This window comes from Falco peregrinus, chromosome 4, assembly GCF_023634155.1.
Source record: "Falco peregrinus isolate bFalPer1 chromosome 4, bFalPer1.pri, whole genome shotgun sequence".
Lineage (NCBI taxonomy): Eukaryota > Metazoa > Chordata > Aves > Falconiformes > Falconidae > Falco > Falco peregrinus.
Window position 1 is genome coordinate 117668447 of NC_073724.1, and position 17004 is coordinate 117685450.

Sequence of the window (17004 nt, forward strand, 5' to 3'; positions counted from 1 at the left end):
CTGCCTGGGGTGGGCAACAGCAAGTCAACCCTGAGCATAGCCATAAGGTATCTTGCACCACCCTCAAGACCCAATTTCATCGGGAAACCACAACCTGTTTATACCTGGGTGCTAAAAAGGAAAAGGGATTTGGCTTCAGGGAGTGGGCGCGTCTCTGCACGTGCAGATTTATCCGCAGGACACAACCTGGGTAGGTGGGAACGTGGCGCATGAGCTAGGCAGCCACAGGATCGCACCCGTGCTGTGCACGGCAGTGGGAGTTACCTGCAAGTAGAGGATGTTATCTTTGGAAATGGCTTCCATCAAGTCCTTATGGAGGGAGGGTTCACCGTGCAGGCGGCCGGCCTCGGCCAGAGCCTCATGCATCAGGCAGCTCTGCCTGCCCGGCCGCTGTCTGTAGAAGAGGACGTAGGCAGTGTCCTTGGGGAAGAAAGAGGTGATGTTGCTGACCGATTCAAAGGAGGAGAAGGAAACTCTGGTGTCATTGAAGAGGTACCACTGGATTTCAAAGTCCAACTGCTTGTCGGAGGCCAGTTTCGGTGCCCCGTCCCGGGGCTGCCCCTGAGGGATGGTGTCGGTGCACTCCCTGGAGTAGCAGTAATAGTGGCCGCTCTCGGAGGAGATGCCCGAATGCACCACCACACTGCAGAGGTCATACACCACAGACATGAAGCCGCTTCCCGCAGTGGCCGTGGCCTTCTCACGCTGGCAAACCTCCTCAGTTTCCTCCGGGGTGACAAGGATGGGCAGCTTGAGCACCACAGGGATGGAGACATTGTCCAAGATCTTCTTCCTCTTCATAGTCCGTGGGTCGAAGGAGAACCGCAGCAGCGTGAGGATGAGGTAGTGCGGACCCTCCGTCAGCTCCGCCACCTTCTCGGCATCCTGCAAGGACGCGCATTTCTCACAGTGGTATTTATTCTCCGCTGTCAATCTCTCCGGGGATAGAAAATAGTTGATTAAATCTGGGACGGACCTGGAGTCCTTGGGAGTACATGCCTGCTCCCCAAAAGCTGAGAGAGGGTCTTTGGCTGCATCCACACCAACGGCATTGCCACTTAAGGGATTTGCTGCTTCTCCTGGCTCCTGGAAACCCAATGTTTCCACTGGCATCGGTGGGGCTGCAGGTTCTCCAGCCATGGGAGCCTTCCTCCGGATCCAGAGAGACCCGGTAAGCTGGCTTGGGTTTTCAGGAGGCTCAATAAATTGTGGGCCAATTTCTTCCACTGGTAAAACAGATGTGCTCCCACGCACGTGCCTGTCCGATGGAGGAAAAGCCAGGGACAGGTCTGTGAAGGCTTCTTCTCGGGAAGAGACATTCAGACACTTCAAACAGCGGATCTTTGTCATCATTTTACCCCCAAACATCTTCTCAATCAATGTCTTGTTTAAGTAATGATGCTCTACTGCCTGAGACATCAAGCTGGATTCCTTGAGCTTCTGGTAGATCCTTTTCCCAGTTTTTTCTTCTTCGTGTAACCTTTGGCAGCAGAAAAAAAAAAGGCTGCGTTATGCACGGATACACCACCACGAGGCAATTTCTAAAGTACGGTTTCTGTTCTTCACTCCAAGGGGTTAATCCGGGTTAACCTGCCTGTTCCCAGGTGTCTGGCACTTTGGGAGCAAGGGGAGGTGCTGGGCAGGGTTTGGGAACCAGAGGTCTCCATGTGCCACTGACCCCCCACTTGTAGAGGGATTGCTGGGACACCCAAGATTTGGGATTTCTAGGGAAGAGAAAGGGAAAAATCAACATTGTACAGAGGAGCCTGGGTGTCTTGTGAGGCAAATCTCTAAACTTGGTACAATCCCCTTGGCCTTCAGAGCAAAGGCAGAAAGTTTCACGCAGAACTAAGTTCTGACCTTACTCCTAGGCCAGCCCAAAGAGGGTTTGACCGAGGAGCCCCAGACCAATCTCACCACCTTTCACCCCAAGCCTCCACTGTCCCAGCTCCTCTGGGTCTCAACCGCTGGCCCCGTTTGCATGTGGGTCAGCGTTAAACATCGCAGCCTAGGGACGCCCGTGTCACCAGGCTCTGAAATCACCAGCGCTCACCACGTACCGGTCCAGCAAGTACTTGAGATACTCCGAGCAGTCCTGCTGAGCACCAGGGGTGAACCAGGGTGGCCAGGAGGCAGAGAGGAAACTCTCGGGTGAGATGGCAGGTCGCTGGCAGCAACACAGAAGAAGTGCATTAATCCTAGGGATCTGGTTCTCACCTCCAACAGGGGAATGGAGAGGGAAGAGGAGGTTCTTTCTGGCTGTTTCACTGGGAGCAAGGTACACTTGTGTGCCTGACAAGGTCCCCTTTTTTTTCCCCTACAAAGGCTAATCCCAAGACTTTCTTGCTTTGCTGCAAGCCAGGACAATACGGATGAATTTCAGCCATTATTTTACATATACTTCTATAAAATATCCATTTCTTCTTTCAGTTTTAGAATTGTTTATTGGCCTGACCCAGAGACTTCTACTTAATTCAGCCTGAGTTTAATTTGATGCTCCATTTAATTTGATCAGAATCTCTCTCACCAAATCCTTTCATAGGAAAAAAACAAAGCAAAAAATCCACTAAACTTCCACTCATCATTCTGAGCACTACAGGCAGGTAATCTGCATTACCAGATAATGTAATCGCTGCCGTTGGGAAGCAGATGCCTAATTAACATGGAAAAAGACCCATCTTTGGCAAAGAAGAGACTTTAAGAACAGCCTGAAGAAGAAAAATAACTAGAAGGCTATTAGGAAATTAGCGGTAAACTATTAACCATAAACTACACACAAGCGAATATGCTTCTGTATTTGCTCATCACAGATCACAGACACCCCAACCTACCGTCAAAAGCTAGACTCTTCTATGACCAAATATTAAATCTAAGAGGCTGTTTATATTTTGCCCCCAAAAGTCATCTGTGATGACATAATAACACAATGCAAGAAGCCAGCTCTGTCACTCAAGGCGTGGAAAACAGAAACCCATGTGACTGGTTTCACAGCAAGAGAAAATTCCCTGGACTTTCAAAATTATGTCTTTCTAGGGACAGAAAGTTACAATTTCAAGAGAAGAGCTAGATATGACCTAGCTGTATCTCCAGGAGTCACTCATATTACATTCCATGTTCGTCAAGAAAGCATTCATAATTAATTTGTTCAAGGGTGTTATTTTTACTTTACTTTCCCTCACATACAGAGGATTCAAAGCATCTGGAATCTAAGGGGATCATTACTACTACTACTACTACTACTACTACTACTACTACTACTACTACTACTACTACTACACCACTTTTAAGGCAATTTTCACTGATAATTTGTGCTTTACTGTGAAGCAAGGGGACAGGCGAGCTGCTCCAGTCTTCCTCCTCATTGCACAGCAAGGAATAAAAACCTCTGCTTTAGATCAACAGGCTTTTCAACTGGCCACATACGTAAACTATTACCAAATGGACTTCATCTTCAAAACTACTTGTTATTACAGAAGTCCAACCCAGCAAGACCACAGGCTGAAGACAGGCAGCCTGATGTGAACACAGCTCACTTTCATGGGTGATAGGAGCTTGCCTCCTCCACCCTGAAAATTAGTCTCCTTCATATAAACAAAAATTTGTGCTGTTATAAAAACCCACCAAGATCCACAGCTCCTTATCAGTACGTTGGAGTCGGCAGGAAGCAACTTGGAGACGAGCCTTTCCGCTGCCGACAGTCCAAACAAATAACTAGAACATGAAATAATTACCTGACTGTGCTCCAAAAACGCAAAGAGCCACTGGAGCTTTGTCATCAGGGGCTGGGAGTTGCCCTCGGTTAAATTCAACACTGAATGTCGAAAGCTGCAAAAGAGAAACAGAGATGCAAACTGTCAGATGGAAAATCAGTGCAGGACACGCAATGCCGGTGCAATGAGCAGCCTCTGTAGCTGTCTTGAGTGGGAGCAAGGAGCCAAAAACTCACTCCGAAGCCATGAAAAGAGACTGTATGATGCTGTTCATGTAGCAGGTGTTTCCCAAGTTAATTAACCCGATCTTTCCCGTCTCTGATTTGGATGCCAGGCGTGGGTAGAAGCAGGCCAGCTCGTTCTTCTGGGAGGTCCAGGCATTTTGCCCCAAGAGATGTTTAATCCGGTCTTCATTTGGAATAGGAAGAGCCTTGGAAAGAAAGCTCTGTGTTACAAATCATTCTCTTTCCATGTGAAGAATGGGCAACTATGAAACTCCTCTGCTAGAGGTGTTCAAGCAACTCGTTTCCTCTGCTCTTCGCATGAACATGCACCCATGGGAGGAAGCGTTTAGCTGCTAGTATTAGTACTTTAGAGGCATGCAAGATTGAAGCTATAGCTAAAACCCACAGGCACAATCAGGACCTTCCCTCAGCTTACCTACATGAGGCTCAAACTCAGAATTTGAAACGCTTTCTTCTACACAATTTGAGGTGTTGAGGTTAGGACATCCCTACTGGTAGGACAGTGCCTCTGCATTAGGCTGCGAACTGAGATGCCATTTCCATATGGAAAACAGAAAAATGCCCAAGAGGTGCATGTCTTACTTTAACTGCTTCTAGGACTGGTTCGTAGAGATCTGGAAATCCTGAGAAGCGGAAGAACATGCAGTGGATGAGCTCAGCCAGCTGCTCCAGGGAGCTGGTGGCAGAGTTGGAGTCTTCCTTCTTCAGAGAGGCCACCAGCCTGGGGATGTGAGGAAGCAGCTGGAAAAGGAAAATTCACTACATCAAAAAAGGCTCTGAATTACTCGCAGAGCTTTAATACACATGCAGGGGAATGAGATTCACCCCCAGGCAGAAAGGACAGGCAACAGCAGTTGACTTCAGTCCCCTTCTGGACCGCATCCTTCACCCTATGATCTCAACAGCAGTTCTTCTGTTGACTTCAGTAGTGCAAACGCTATAGAACTCAGAGGGTTTCGTGGTGCACGACACCTGCAAGTTTGTGCTGCTGCTTTGCCGTGCTGCAACGACCAGTCTTTGTGCAGACCAACCTCTACTGAATCACATACGCACGGTGGAAAGGAGCGTTACAGGATGACTGCCAAGCGCAGGGATCCAAACCTGTGACACAGATGAATTAGCCTACAAGAAGTGTTGTCTGGTGTGCAATATTTTATTTTATACTGTATAAACTGAGCGGGAACTGGTATGGCTGGATGGGTGGCGGCAGGCACATAAATAGCACGGGTTATTTTGCTTTCATTGAGGACATTTAAAAATGAACAAGCAGGCACAAACGCAAATGATACGTTGCTCACAGGCACCCTCTGCTGACCCCGCAGCTGCACAGAGAATTAATAACCTATTTCCAACCCTGCAGATGTGCTAGAGTGACCCCAGGCACTTACGCAACCTTTTTCATATTTATATTTTATGTTATTTTTACCCCAGAACAATCCTGGAGTAGAATTCTCTGGATCCTCAGTCTGGCCATTTCCTGATCCTATCTTCCTCCCTTAGTCTCCCTCTCTTCTTTCTCTCCCTGTCTCTCTCTCTCTCCCCCCCCAAAGAAAAAAATGTTGGAGATTTTAACTACTTCCCTTCCAACAGGAAAGTTTCCTTCGGAAGCGAATGAATCCCAGTACCAATATTTTGCCAAGCTGTGATGGGAACAATTCTCAAAACCTTTCCAAAGTGCCAGGGCAAACACAAAAAGCTAAAAAGCAAGACAGGTTTGTGCACTGTTTTTTAAAAATAGAGGAGGAAATTTATGCTTGCTAGGCTGCAGATGGAAACTTCAGGCCAAGAGCAACCGACAGCTTTTGGAGTGTTTCAAAATTTGGACGCCCAACTGAAGACAATCCTTTGGAATGACCCTATTTTTAGAAACCAAAGAGTTTCTCAAGAAATTCAGGCTCATTTAAAGTGTCTCCAGCTGAGGAATGAAAAAACATCAGATGAAAATGTCAGCTAGCTTACTTTTTTCCAGCCTTATCTGTTTATTCTGTGAACTTTAGGTGAAAAGCCAAATTAAGGACTCTAATGAAAAAGTATAAAATCAAACATTAATAGGAGTAATTTTCCATTACTGCTTTTATCAGTCCAATCACTGCAAGCATGCCTTTGCTTTCAGCCTTGCTTTTTAATTACAGCATTCCAGGGATGCCAGCAAGACGCAGAGCCGTGCCTTAGTGTCAACAGCAAAATAAAATATAAAATATCACTGTAGAAAAGAAAAGAGGAGATTTAAATACTGCTAAGAGTGGGTTTTGCTTTTAACAGTGGGGAGTTCATGAAGTGAAAGTGTTCTGATCCAGTCGTCAAGTCTTACTGCACGGGTGTTGTACAGTGCTTTGTAAGACGACCCATCACTTCAAGAAATGGTAATGGGTGCCACATGTTGGTGACAATCTGAAGTCACACGTGGGAAGGGGCCCACCGAGGCCAATGGACAGTCAGGCACCTGCTTACGTGTCCTGGTTTTGGCTGGGATAGAGTGAGTTTTCTTCCTAGCAGCTGGTGGAGTGCTGGGGTTTGGATTCAGAATGAGAATAACGTTGATAACATGCTGGTGGTTTAGTCCTCGCTAAGTAGTGCTTACCCTAAACCAAGGACTTTTCAGTTTCCCATCTGCTGCCAACGAGGAGGTGCACAACAAGCCAGGAGGGAGCATAACCAGGACGGCTGACCCAAACTAGCCAAAGGGATATTCCATACCATATGTTGTCATGCTCAGTGTGTATATGGGGGGGACTTGGCTGGCAGGTGCCGATTGCTGCTGGGGACTGGCTGGGCACGGGTCAGCAGGTGATGAGCGACTGTGTTGTGCATCACTTGTCTTTCTTGGGGTTTATCTCTTTCTCGTTTTTGGTTGTCTCCCTTTTCATTACAATTATTACTGTTACATTATTATTATCATTATCATTATAATCATCATTATTTTTGATGTTGTTGTTAATTATTGTTGTTATTATTATTAATATATTTCAATTATAAAACTGTTCTTATCTGAACCCATGGGTTTTACTGTTTTTCCAGGTCTCCTCCCCATCCTACTGGGGATCGGGGGGGTAAGGGGGCAGCTGCATGGTACCCAGTTGCTGGCTGGGGTTAAACCATAACATTAGGAAACACCAGGGGCTGTTTAAGAATATATTCCCTGTCCTCCACTGCCTGAGCCCTCTGAGATGCTCTCAATGCAAAGGCTTCGCCTAACGCATCCCAAAACCAGAGTACCAACATCTACCACACCTCAGCTGAAAGGGTGAGAACAAATACAGGGCCATATCTTCTAAACCTGCCCACGAAACTACATCCCAAGCCAGCCTGGGTCAACATAGTCCCACTCACCCTCCTGCCCCAGGCCACCGCTCCACCTCCTCCCCTTTCCTTCTCCAGGCAGCAGCAATAGTGCAGGTTTGTGGGTGGCCCAGACCAAGCTGGGCAATACCGACCATCAGCAGTTTCTGCTCGGTTAGGTTCCACCAGGGCTTCTTCCACCATACACTTCAGCACACAGCCGTACAAATGGCTCAGCACAAGGGAGAGTGACTGGGAGAAGCAAGTGGTCTAAGAGCAAGAGCAGGGAAGAGAGGAATCTCCTCTTCCACCTGCAGGACTGGCAAACACCAGGTGAAAATGACTGCAAGAACACTGCAGCCACTGCTGATGAGACCCTCAGCATAGCTTGACAGGTCATCCAATATATTTGCATTAACTGCATCCTCAGCTGGTGGGCTTTGAAGTTGAGAGAGGACCATGGGGGTGCACTTGCCCACAGACATCACTCCTCCAGCTAGTAGAGCACCACAGAAAAAAAGCGGAGCATGAACACTCCAAACCCAGAAAGGTCAAGCCCCAAACAGCTTTATTCTCATTTATCCCTGGGGATGAGCCATCAAGCTGGTAAGTCTTGAGAGAAATGGGAGGAGCCATCAGAGGAGAAAGCCTCATTTCTCCTCTGCACCTTGTTCTCTGACATAGGTTGGTTGTTCTGTCTCTGGTAACTAACTCTTTTTAGGCTCAGGACTTACCTCCACACCTCAGCACTGACTCCATGGTGCCCAAAAAGCTGTCTGGGCTGCAGGTGAGGCTACCTGCAGCTGCCAGGGCAGGCTACAAGTGGATGGACAGGGTTGGGTTTACATCACTCGGTGAAATCAAGCAGATGAGGGAAATAGTCTCCAATATCCCAGCACCTTCAGTTCCCTCCAACCCACGTTGCCCTACGCCATGGTTACGCTCAGGGTAATGTCCTCATTTGAGATGCCACATGCCACCTTACCAAGTGAAATGCCTCGTGCGAGTGCTGGAAGCTCAGCAGCATATACTGCAGGACAGACAAAGCCCCCTCTCTCACGACAGGGTACAGCAGCTTGGAGAAGACCTGGTGGGGGAGAATAAAGCAAATGAGAAGGCAGGATGGCACCACAACACGCAGGAGAAGGGGCTGGCAGGAAAGAAAAGCACTGGCTGTCTGCCACAGCTGCTGGTCTGTCCTGCTCCACACTGGATATTGAAGCAGCCAGGTCTCCAGAATCATCTCCTGTCCAGAGCATCGCCTCAGGGCATCCGAAAAATGCCGTGTGAGTCATCCTCACTCTTTCAGGCTTGCTCGACGCCTGGCCCAGCAAGGTGCAGACCCCTATAACACCCCTGTGTCTCTGTGCCTCCTGATGGGCGAGGCTGTGCCAGCACAGAGGGATGCGGGATTTTCTAAAATCTTCTGTTTTAGTGTGGTATTTGGAACATTTATCATTAACCTTTCAGGCAAAGAGAGAGAAAGCAAAGGGCTTTTTCAAAGGCTAAGTAATGATATTTATGCTGATTTATGGAAAATGGCATAAATTGACAATGCCCTCTACCCCTTTCAGATTATACTTCTGAGAGTTTCCAAAAATCACATGTTATTTTAAGGGCTGTGTCCCTTTCCTATGCATTAACAACAAAAGGAAAGATAAAGAAAAGCTGGAGGTACTTGGCTTCTCTCCCACTGCTCAGTGCACGTGGGGGATCACAGGGACAAATGCAGTTATTGACAGTGTTCCAATACTGGTAATTATGGTCTTGATAACTTCTATGCTGGCTTCCACTGGAGGCTCAGCCAGGCGTTATCCCCATTACACAAGGGAGGGAATAGCAGGACCACGGCGTGGACGATATCCTTGAAGTGAAGAATTTCAGCACTTGGTCACAGGGTATTCAGGGAGCGGCAAGTAGTCACTGCCAAAACAGGTGATGGCAATAGCAGCGGGGGCTTTATCTGCACTACTAAATGAACTAGGGCTGGGGCACAGGCTTTAAAACCGACCTGTGACTGTGTATGTGCCTTGCCCGTGCTGACCAGCACTGATCCAGGCACAGCTGAAGGAAAGCATGTCACATTCCCTAAGCTGGGTATTACAAGAGCTCCCAATAGTTCAAGAAGGGAAACAAACAGTTGGTTGGCTTGAAAATCCTTGGCTTCTTTTATTTCATCACCTTTCAGATATCAGTACCTCTGCATACCAAGACCTAAAGAACTGCGGGTTATTCTGGAGAGCGTCATTCCTAGCTGCAAAACCAGTATCAGCCCACCATGCCATACACAGCAACTCAGTATTCGTAGAGGGTGCAGGGGACACAACGGTCCCTTCAAAACCCCTTGGGGACAGCACACTGTTTTCTCTGCACCTCGAGTCACATCTCATCCTCATTCAGTTAAAAGGCAACAAGATACCTCAGGTGCAAGGAGAAAGCTGTTGTTCACATTCATGTTTAAAAGAGCCCACTGACCTTTTCAATTTTCAAAAGAGTAACCTCAATCAAGATGCTAAACTTTTTCACCGCAGCCAAACCCTTCAGCAGGGCAATGATCCACTTGTCTATGTTCTTTCCCAGGGGCCAGGACACCCAGTCAATCATCCTGAAATGAAATACAAACTCTTAAAAGGAAACTCAATGCACGTGTTGTGAAAGCCAAGCTCCACTCTGGGTTAAACCTCCTCCAAATTTGCGTCTGGTCAGTGGGATGACCAAGTAAGAGACAAGCTCTTCATAAGGCGTTTCACATGTTACTCAGAGCACAACGGAGCCTGAAGTGGAATTACCCCAGTGTCACCAACATGCTGTGGTTCATCAGAGGGACAGACCCAAGCCCACAGAAGAAAGTGGGGATTTCTTCCAGTAACATCAATCAACTTGAGTTCAAGTTTTTCATGCTGATACAATGCTCTATGTCACCTGTGTGAGATGTAGATCAAGGTCTTTGCATTGTCACCGTTAGAAAACAAGTGATACCGGTATGATCTCTGTGTTGTTACTGGTAAGGAAAAAACGCTCAGATACAGATCTTTTAATTCCTGCATGAGAAACATGGATTTCCAAAAACACGTTAAAAAAAAATAATACTGGTAACCCTAATAGAAGCTAGATATTCCTGAATGTCACAGCTAACAAATTTCATCTATAGCCATTCAACAAATATGTTGTCATTTTTCCACAAGTAACAAGTACTTTACAGAAGTAACTCATTAAAAAAAAAAAACACCTCAGACTAGGTGATGACACATTGTTTCTGTTTAAGTTTAAACAAAAATGGGAGGTAACTAGGGCTGGGGATCTCCAAAAGTCAAACCAACCATTTCAGTACCTTTAGTTTGAAGGTATCCCAGATCTCCGGTCTCCCACCTCAGTCCAGCTGTCTTACCCAGTCAGTCCCTTTTGCCTATCAGCCTGTATCTCGTGCAAAATAGATGAAGAGAACACAGCTAGCTAACTGCCACAAGGCAAAGAGCAGGAGTAAGTGCGGTCTACAAGGCACTGGAAAAATAAAAAGCTAGCAATAAAGAAAACTTGAAGAGCAGAATATGTTGGGATGTTGAGAAATACCACAAGCCAAGCTAACCTGGGTAATTAAGCGAATCCCAGAAAAGCTTCCACAGACATTTGCATCAGAGGAGAGTAAGGAAAGCCACGCAATCACTGTATACAGAAGATGTGGTGGTGATTAAGCCATGATATGGCCTCTAGATGGGACGTGCAAACTAAACACATACTCTGCCTCCATTTTCAGCCAGAGGAAGGAATTGATCAGGGTGACAAAGAGGAGGCAGATAAAAGATTTGAGAATGGAAACAGCAGCGGATGTGAAAGCAAAACATGAAGAGCTCATGAACTCCAAACAAAAGGAGCTGGTCATTTCCCTCAGGTAAACTTCAACTCTGGTGAGTTTTAATGACTCTGTTAACTCTGGCGTGGTGTTTTATGTGGGAAGAACAGGAATACAGTTCCTATAATGAAGGCAGGCAACAAGGGGATGACTGGGAAGAAGGGATAGCATGCCACAGGGGGTTACCATAAGTGCCAAAGTCAGGTTTGTCAGGATATACGAATTTCTAGTCAAAGGACAGAAATAGATCACATCTGACTGGCTATCTGAAAGGAGTTTACAAACAAGGTTCTTCAGGATCTAATTCTGTTAGCACAAACATCCTGAACATGGCTGTGAAACTTGTGATGATGCAAAGCTGGGAGGTGTTATCAACACAAGAGGAGGATCAAAGTATCATGAGGAAAACCCTCAGGATTAGAAATGTAAAACTGGGAGGAAATGTCTCAAAATGCGTGCAAGAAAGGGATGCTACATGACGGTAACTCGTCTGCTTGAAGACGATCAGCCAGACACCAGGTGACAAGTTCCCAGTGTAACAGTAGACATGGAGAAGACCAGCACCATGCCGTGGTGCATGGAAAAGGTGTTTTCTATGGCAAAACGATGACCTCTCAAGCTGTTCTCTAAGGCCACGATGAACTGCACCTGGAACATGGTGCACAAACATCATCATCCACATCCCAGACCAATGAACTGAAGTGGGAGCTGGTGCAGAAAAAGCCTGTTAAGGTGATCAGGGAAATGAAGAACATTTCCTGCAAGAAAAGCTTAAAATAACCTGGCTTGTTTAGCACAGCCGCAGGAAAGCAGAGATGGGAAGGGACAGCTCTGCCTGCATACACTGAAGGAATAAACAACAGGGAGGCAAAAGAGCTATTTCAGCTATTTATGTTGGCACAAGATCAATTAAACTATAAGATGGCCAGAAATACATAGAGGCTGGCTATTAGAAGAGAGATTTGAACCATTAAAGCAGCCCGGTGGTGGAACAGCTATGGAAGAAGAGCAGTGGGAGCAGAAGCCCCTCCTGCTGTGAGGAGTGGAGTTGAACATTCATGAAAGGGGTCTGTAATGTCAGCGCCTATAAAGCAAGGAGATGGAGCCAGAGATCCAAAGGTCCCTCTTCACCCTATCTTCTTTTATGCAGGCATAAAATACATACAAATGAATTTGTGAAAGGAAAAGGATTGTCATTAAAAAAACATTTATATAAAATCTTTTTGTGCCCTCGTCTGTTAATAATGATGTAATTTGGCTACCTTGCCATGCTATTTTATTGGAATGAAAAAGTTAACTTACCCGCACAGATGCTTGTCTGTTTTAAGCTATTTTTTACCAGCACTAGTGGTTAAGTTACAGTCCTGCCTGCTGCTTGCCTGTGTTGCTACAAGAGGAAGAAATTACATTTTAAATTCACATTGCACTTTCCACATTGCAAGATCTACAAATTAGGGCCCAAATTTTCCAAAGGAGCCATTGGTTTGGTATGCTAAACTTTTAAAAGCTCAGACCCTGATTTCCAGATGTAGAAGTGCCTGCATCACTGCGTGACAGCAGATGCCTTCTTCAGCTGGACCCGGGCTCTTTGAAACAGATACACCCCCAGGGGAAAAAAAAAACATTTAGGAAAACCAAATCAGTAGAGTACTTCTGGAGTCATGGATGCACATTAATAGATTTATCTGGAAAGAGACAAACTCCAAAAGAAATGCTCTAAAAGAAGCTGTGTTGTGCACTTATACCAGCAGGTGCCAGGCTTGCTTTTTTTTCTAACCACTGTTGGTTCTTCAAAGGCTTGATCAGAAGCTCCACCCTACATCCAGTTTATTCCCCCCTTATTCCCAAACTCCTCACATTTTTAGAGGAGGAGATTTCTGCATGGGACCACTTTGTCAGGGACCCTAAGCTGAAAGATTCTTTCAACTTGTACATTTTTCTTTGATTTTCTACACATGGAGCACACGCTCGGCGAAAGGCTGAGTCATGCAGTTTTCTGGGGCACCCTTCTGCCATAAACCAGGCACCAAAACATCCGCATTTCTAAGTGATCTTAATTACATTTTGCAGGCTCTGCTTAATGTTTGGCTAACTCTACGTAATCATCTACTCATCCTTCCGTGTCCCAAAGAGTGTTTTAAGGAATGATGCAATTGATTTTGCAACCTCTATATTTAGGCACTGGCGCTCTTCAGAGGATTTATCACCTGGGGCTTGCAGCAGCAGGTGCCCAGAAGAAGAAAAAGATGGAGAATAGGGTTAAGAACTGAACTGAAAACGTAATCTTTTGTCTTGCATTGCTCTGGACTCTGGGAAAACCATGACCTTCCCCAGCAAGTCAAAGAAAAGCAGCCGCTTTCTGTGTACAGAAAGTTCCCATCAGGAACAATGTGTGTTTCTGTCATGTAAGCTGAGGGGTGAGGGGAGGCACACAAATCATGTGTAATAAGAAGATTAAAAGAGATGTTTCCAGTGAGATCAAGTCACAGCAGCTTCCTTGGGTTAAGTGAATGTGCAACTGCATGTGAACATCACCTATTTAAATGGAGAACTCTAAGGAAAGCGTGGGTTGAAGACAGAATCATAGAATCATTTAGGTTGGAAAAGACCCTTAAGATCTTTGAAGATACTCCTGAGCAAGTGTGGAGCAAGGCACTGGAGCACAGAAGAGCTGTGGGACTTGGACACGGTGACTGTGTTCACTTTGCAGCACTGGTGCTGCAAAGACCAGGTTGAGCGTTATCAGGTAGCATTTCAGTCACCACTCTTGATCATGCCTTGACAAGGTCTACACTGACTCCACCTGCACAGAGAGCAGGGATACGCTTTGTACAGCACCAAGATCCAGACCGGCAGCGCTACGTTCATCTGACAAAGGTCAAGGTGGGATCATTGAAACAGCGGGCATACCTCCCTTTCCAAGATTTTTAGCAGTGACTAGTGGTGTAGGATGCTGTCCTTCTGAAGGGAGATGGAGATCAACATGAAATTCTGTGAAGGAGATTTTTGTGAAGAAAAGGCCCTCAACAGCTTCTGGAAAAAAATCAAAACTTTTCAAGGTATCTTATGCTGGGCATTCTGTAACATCATTTATTTCTAAGAAAAAAAGAAATCAAATCAAACCAAACAAATACTACTACTACTAACAATAATGTCTTTACTCTAGTTCTCTAGGCCTTCAGGGCTGGAAGGAAGGATCCAGAAATTCCCTTTTTCCCCAGACACTCTTCACTGAACAGCACCAGCCAAAGTGGCTGGGATAAAAGCACGCAGAGAACGGAGTGCAGCTTTGGGGCAGGTTTTTCTCCGAACCGAGAATGACGTTCACTAATGCAACCTCTCCTACCTGCCAATAGCCGTCATCATTTGCACATCGGTGATGCTGTCATCGTTGGTTAGGTTTCTTATGACGCCATCCATGAGCTCCAGAGGGACAAACTGGACCACGCTGGCCAAGGCATTGGATGGTGCTTCCTGCTCCTCTGCAAGACATGGACGAGCGCCAGCAGTGAAAATGTCAGTTGCCAGGAAAACCAGGCACATGAGGTCATCTCTCGTCTCTAAAAGCCAAATCATTTCTGCCTCTGTAAATGGGGTGGCTAGTCAGCTGGTGTAAATGAGCAATGTGAAGTCCACACTTAGCAGTGCCAGGAGGAGAATTCCCCAAATCCCAGTGTAGCACATAGTGAGGCTGGGTCGTAACAGATGGGCTGCTGCATGAAGCCATACACAGCCCCAAGGGAGGAAGAGATCACAGGCACAACAACGTTCTCAGGCCAACCCTGGGTCCCACATTTCCTCTGCATGCACTGAAAAACCCATCTCCTCATGGGCGTAGGAATAACTGGAGCAGGAGCTCACCTGCCAGCAGAGAGCCCAGCCTGGAACCTCCAAAAATCTTCTGTGACCCTCTGCAATAACCTAAAGGCCCCAGAAGTCAGATTAATATCTTCTGTCCCACCTTAAGATACAACCACCCTCCAGAGAGACAGCAGAGCTTCCTGTCTCTAGACTAGTGAGAAATAACTCCTGAACTTTGTCCCTAGCTTCTGGTAGGGAGCAGGCTGTGGGGTCCCATCAAGTCAGCCATCAGAGTGACGTTTCTAAAAGCTTTCAAGCCCCACTCTAACCAGCTGCAGATAAGGTGCTCTCCATTAAGCCCAACTGATGCTGGAAAATGCTGAACACACAAACTTACGCTGCAAATACTTCAACCCACTTAACGCCTGTGTACAGAGTCTGTGTACTTTCAGGGGATATTTTTTTCCTAGCTTAAAGCCCTGGGTAACGTTTAGGGATACTTGTTTATTACATTCCAGCTGTGGCTGTATTTCTGGAGTGGAGGAGAACCATGCAAGATGTCAAACTAATCAAATTTGACTTCATCAGAGCCAACATTCACATTCCCAGCCTTTTGTTTTTTGTTTTTTGTTTAATTACCTGTTGAAGAAATGATAGTGAACAGCTCCTTCAAAGAAGGCAGGATGGCTGAGGTCTGAGTCCTCCAGATCCTCTGCAGCAAACTGCTCACTTTGTTCACCTGCTCCAAAAACTGCATGATGTCCTCTTCTCCCTCGGAGATGCACTGGAACTGCCCGATGCACCGGATCAGCTGCTGGCAAAACAAGACCTGGTGTTTGCCGGTGGGGATGCACTGAGGATGCTGGGTTAAGAGTTTGCTGATCTTCGCACACTGCTTGGGGCTGGGCCTCTCACAGACTTTCCGGAGCACCTCGATCCTCAATAAGCTGAAGATGCTGTTTGCTGATGGGCTTTCCAAGACAAACTGCAGTCCTAACTGGATATAATCAAGTACGTAATGGCTTCTCTTCCCCAGAGGTCCATAGCCTTCCTGGAGGAGACTCAGCAGGAAGCGGACGTTGAAGAACTCCTCAAACTCCTCTGGGTGGTAGTGGCCATAGACCTCCAAAACCTCTTTCCCGATCTCTCTTTTATACTTGGTGTCCCCTGTGAGATAAAGCTTGGTAGACAGCTCCAGCATGGACCAGCACTGCTCACTGTCCATGGGCTGCTTTGCTGCCTCAATGACACGCCTCACAAGCCCTTGCTTCACATTGTTGGGGTATGAGGACATCACCACAGCTTCCAGTATCTTATCCATCTCTGCTCCCAGCTGCTGAAAGAGAGGAACAGAGCAGCAGATTAGTTCAAGCAGGGTCTGCTGAGCTTTCAACCCCAACTTGGCAAGGAAGGTTAAAGAACCAGAGCTTGAGAACTGTCTGGGACCACTATGAAGATGACAATTTTTGTGCCATTTTCATGGTGGCATTCAAAAATAGTTTCCATTCTGGTCCTGTTTGACTGAGACTAAAGCCCCCAAACTGAATGAGCACACAAAAGTACAGAACGTCTTTGGACTAGTCACACATATGAGTGTTTTGTCTTGTAAACAACCAACTACAATCTTATACTTGACCCTAGGGATGGGTGAGCTCCCCCTCCTTCATGGGTTCAGCAACTCAAGATGGTGCTCCACGTCTCCCAAAATCCAATCCCTGCTGGAGACAGCCTGCCATAGACCCAGGGAGGGGCTGAGTAGGGAATTAGGGGAGCCAAGGTCTTCCATTGGTGTCTGCTGGCTCAGGTGTCCTCAAGAGGCAAAGACACTCCCAATGATTGTCTTCACATTCAGGGAAGGAGAGAAAAGCCTTGGGAAGCAGAGATGGCATTGCAGCCTCTCCCCGTGCCATAGCAGTGGGGTACGTTCGACATTTATGCTGCGCTGCCAGCCACTCCAGCTGAGTGGTGCAGTCTTGGCTGCTCCCCAAGGACCTTGCCGCATTTGTATGCAGGACCAAAGCGAGAGGGGAGAGAAACTGCAGAGTCAGGCAAAGTTTCCCATTCGTCACGGCCCAAATTCACCAGCAATGAAGTGTTAGAGGAGAAAGTGCTTAAAAAA

General features: G+C 46.6%; 1 protein-coding gene across 4 annotated transcripts in view; it reads right to left on the minus strand.

The window, feature by feature from the left end:
- The window catches only part of USP35 (ubiquitin specific peptidase 35), a 30014-nt gene that overhangs the window by 2019 nt on the left and 10991 nt on the right, over nt 1-17004 (minus strand). For 3 of the 4 annotated variants that reach the window (XM_027781539.2, XM_055801865.1, XM_055801862.1), the window contains exons 2-10: nt 15525-16221; nt 14431-14566; nt 9710-9839; nt 8220-8321; nt 4538-4696; nt 3947-4140; nt 3732-3825; nt 2061-2167; nt 265-1480 (exon numbers count right to left, since the gene is read on the minus strand). In XM_027781539.2, the coding sequence (XP_027637340.2) occupies nt 265-1480; nt 2061-2167; nt 3732-3825; nt 3947-4140; nt 4538-4696; nt 8220-8321; nt 9710-9839; nt 14431-14566; nt 15525-16206 (2820 nt within the window). In that variant the 5' untranslated portion in view covers nt 16207-16221. The remainder of the gene's footprint in view (nt 1-264; nt 1481-2060; nt 2168-3731; nt 3826-3946; nt 4141-4537; nt 4697-8219; nt 8322-9709; nt 9840-14430; nt 14567-15524; nt 16222-17004) is intronic. The other variant, XM_055801863.1, reaches the window with a different exon arrangement.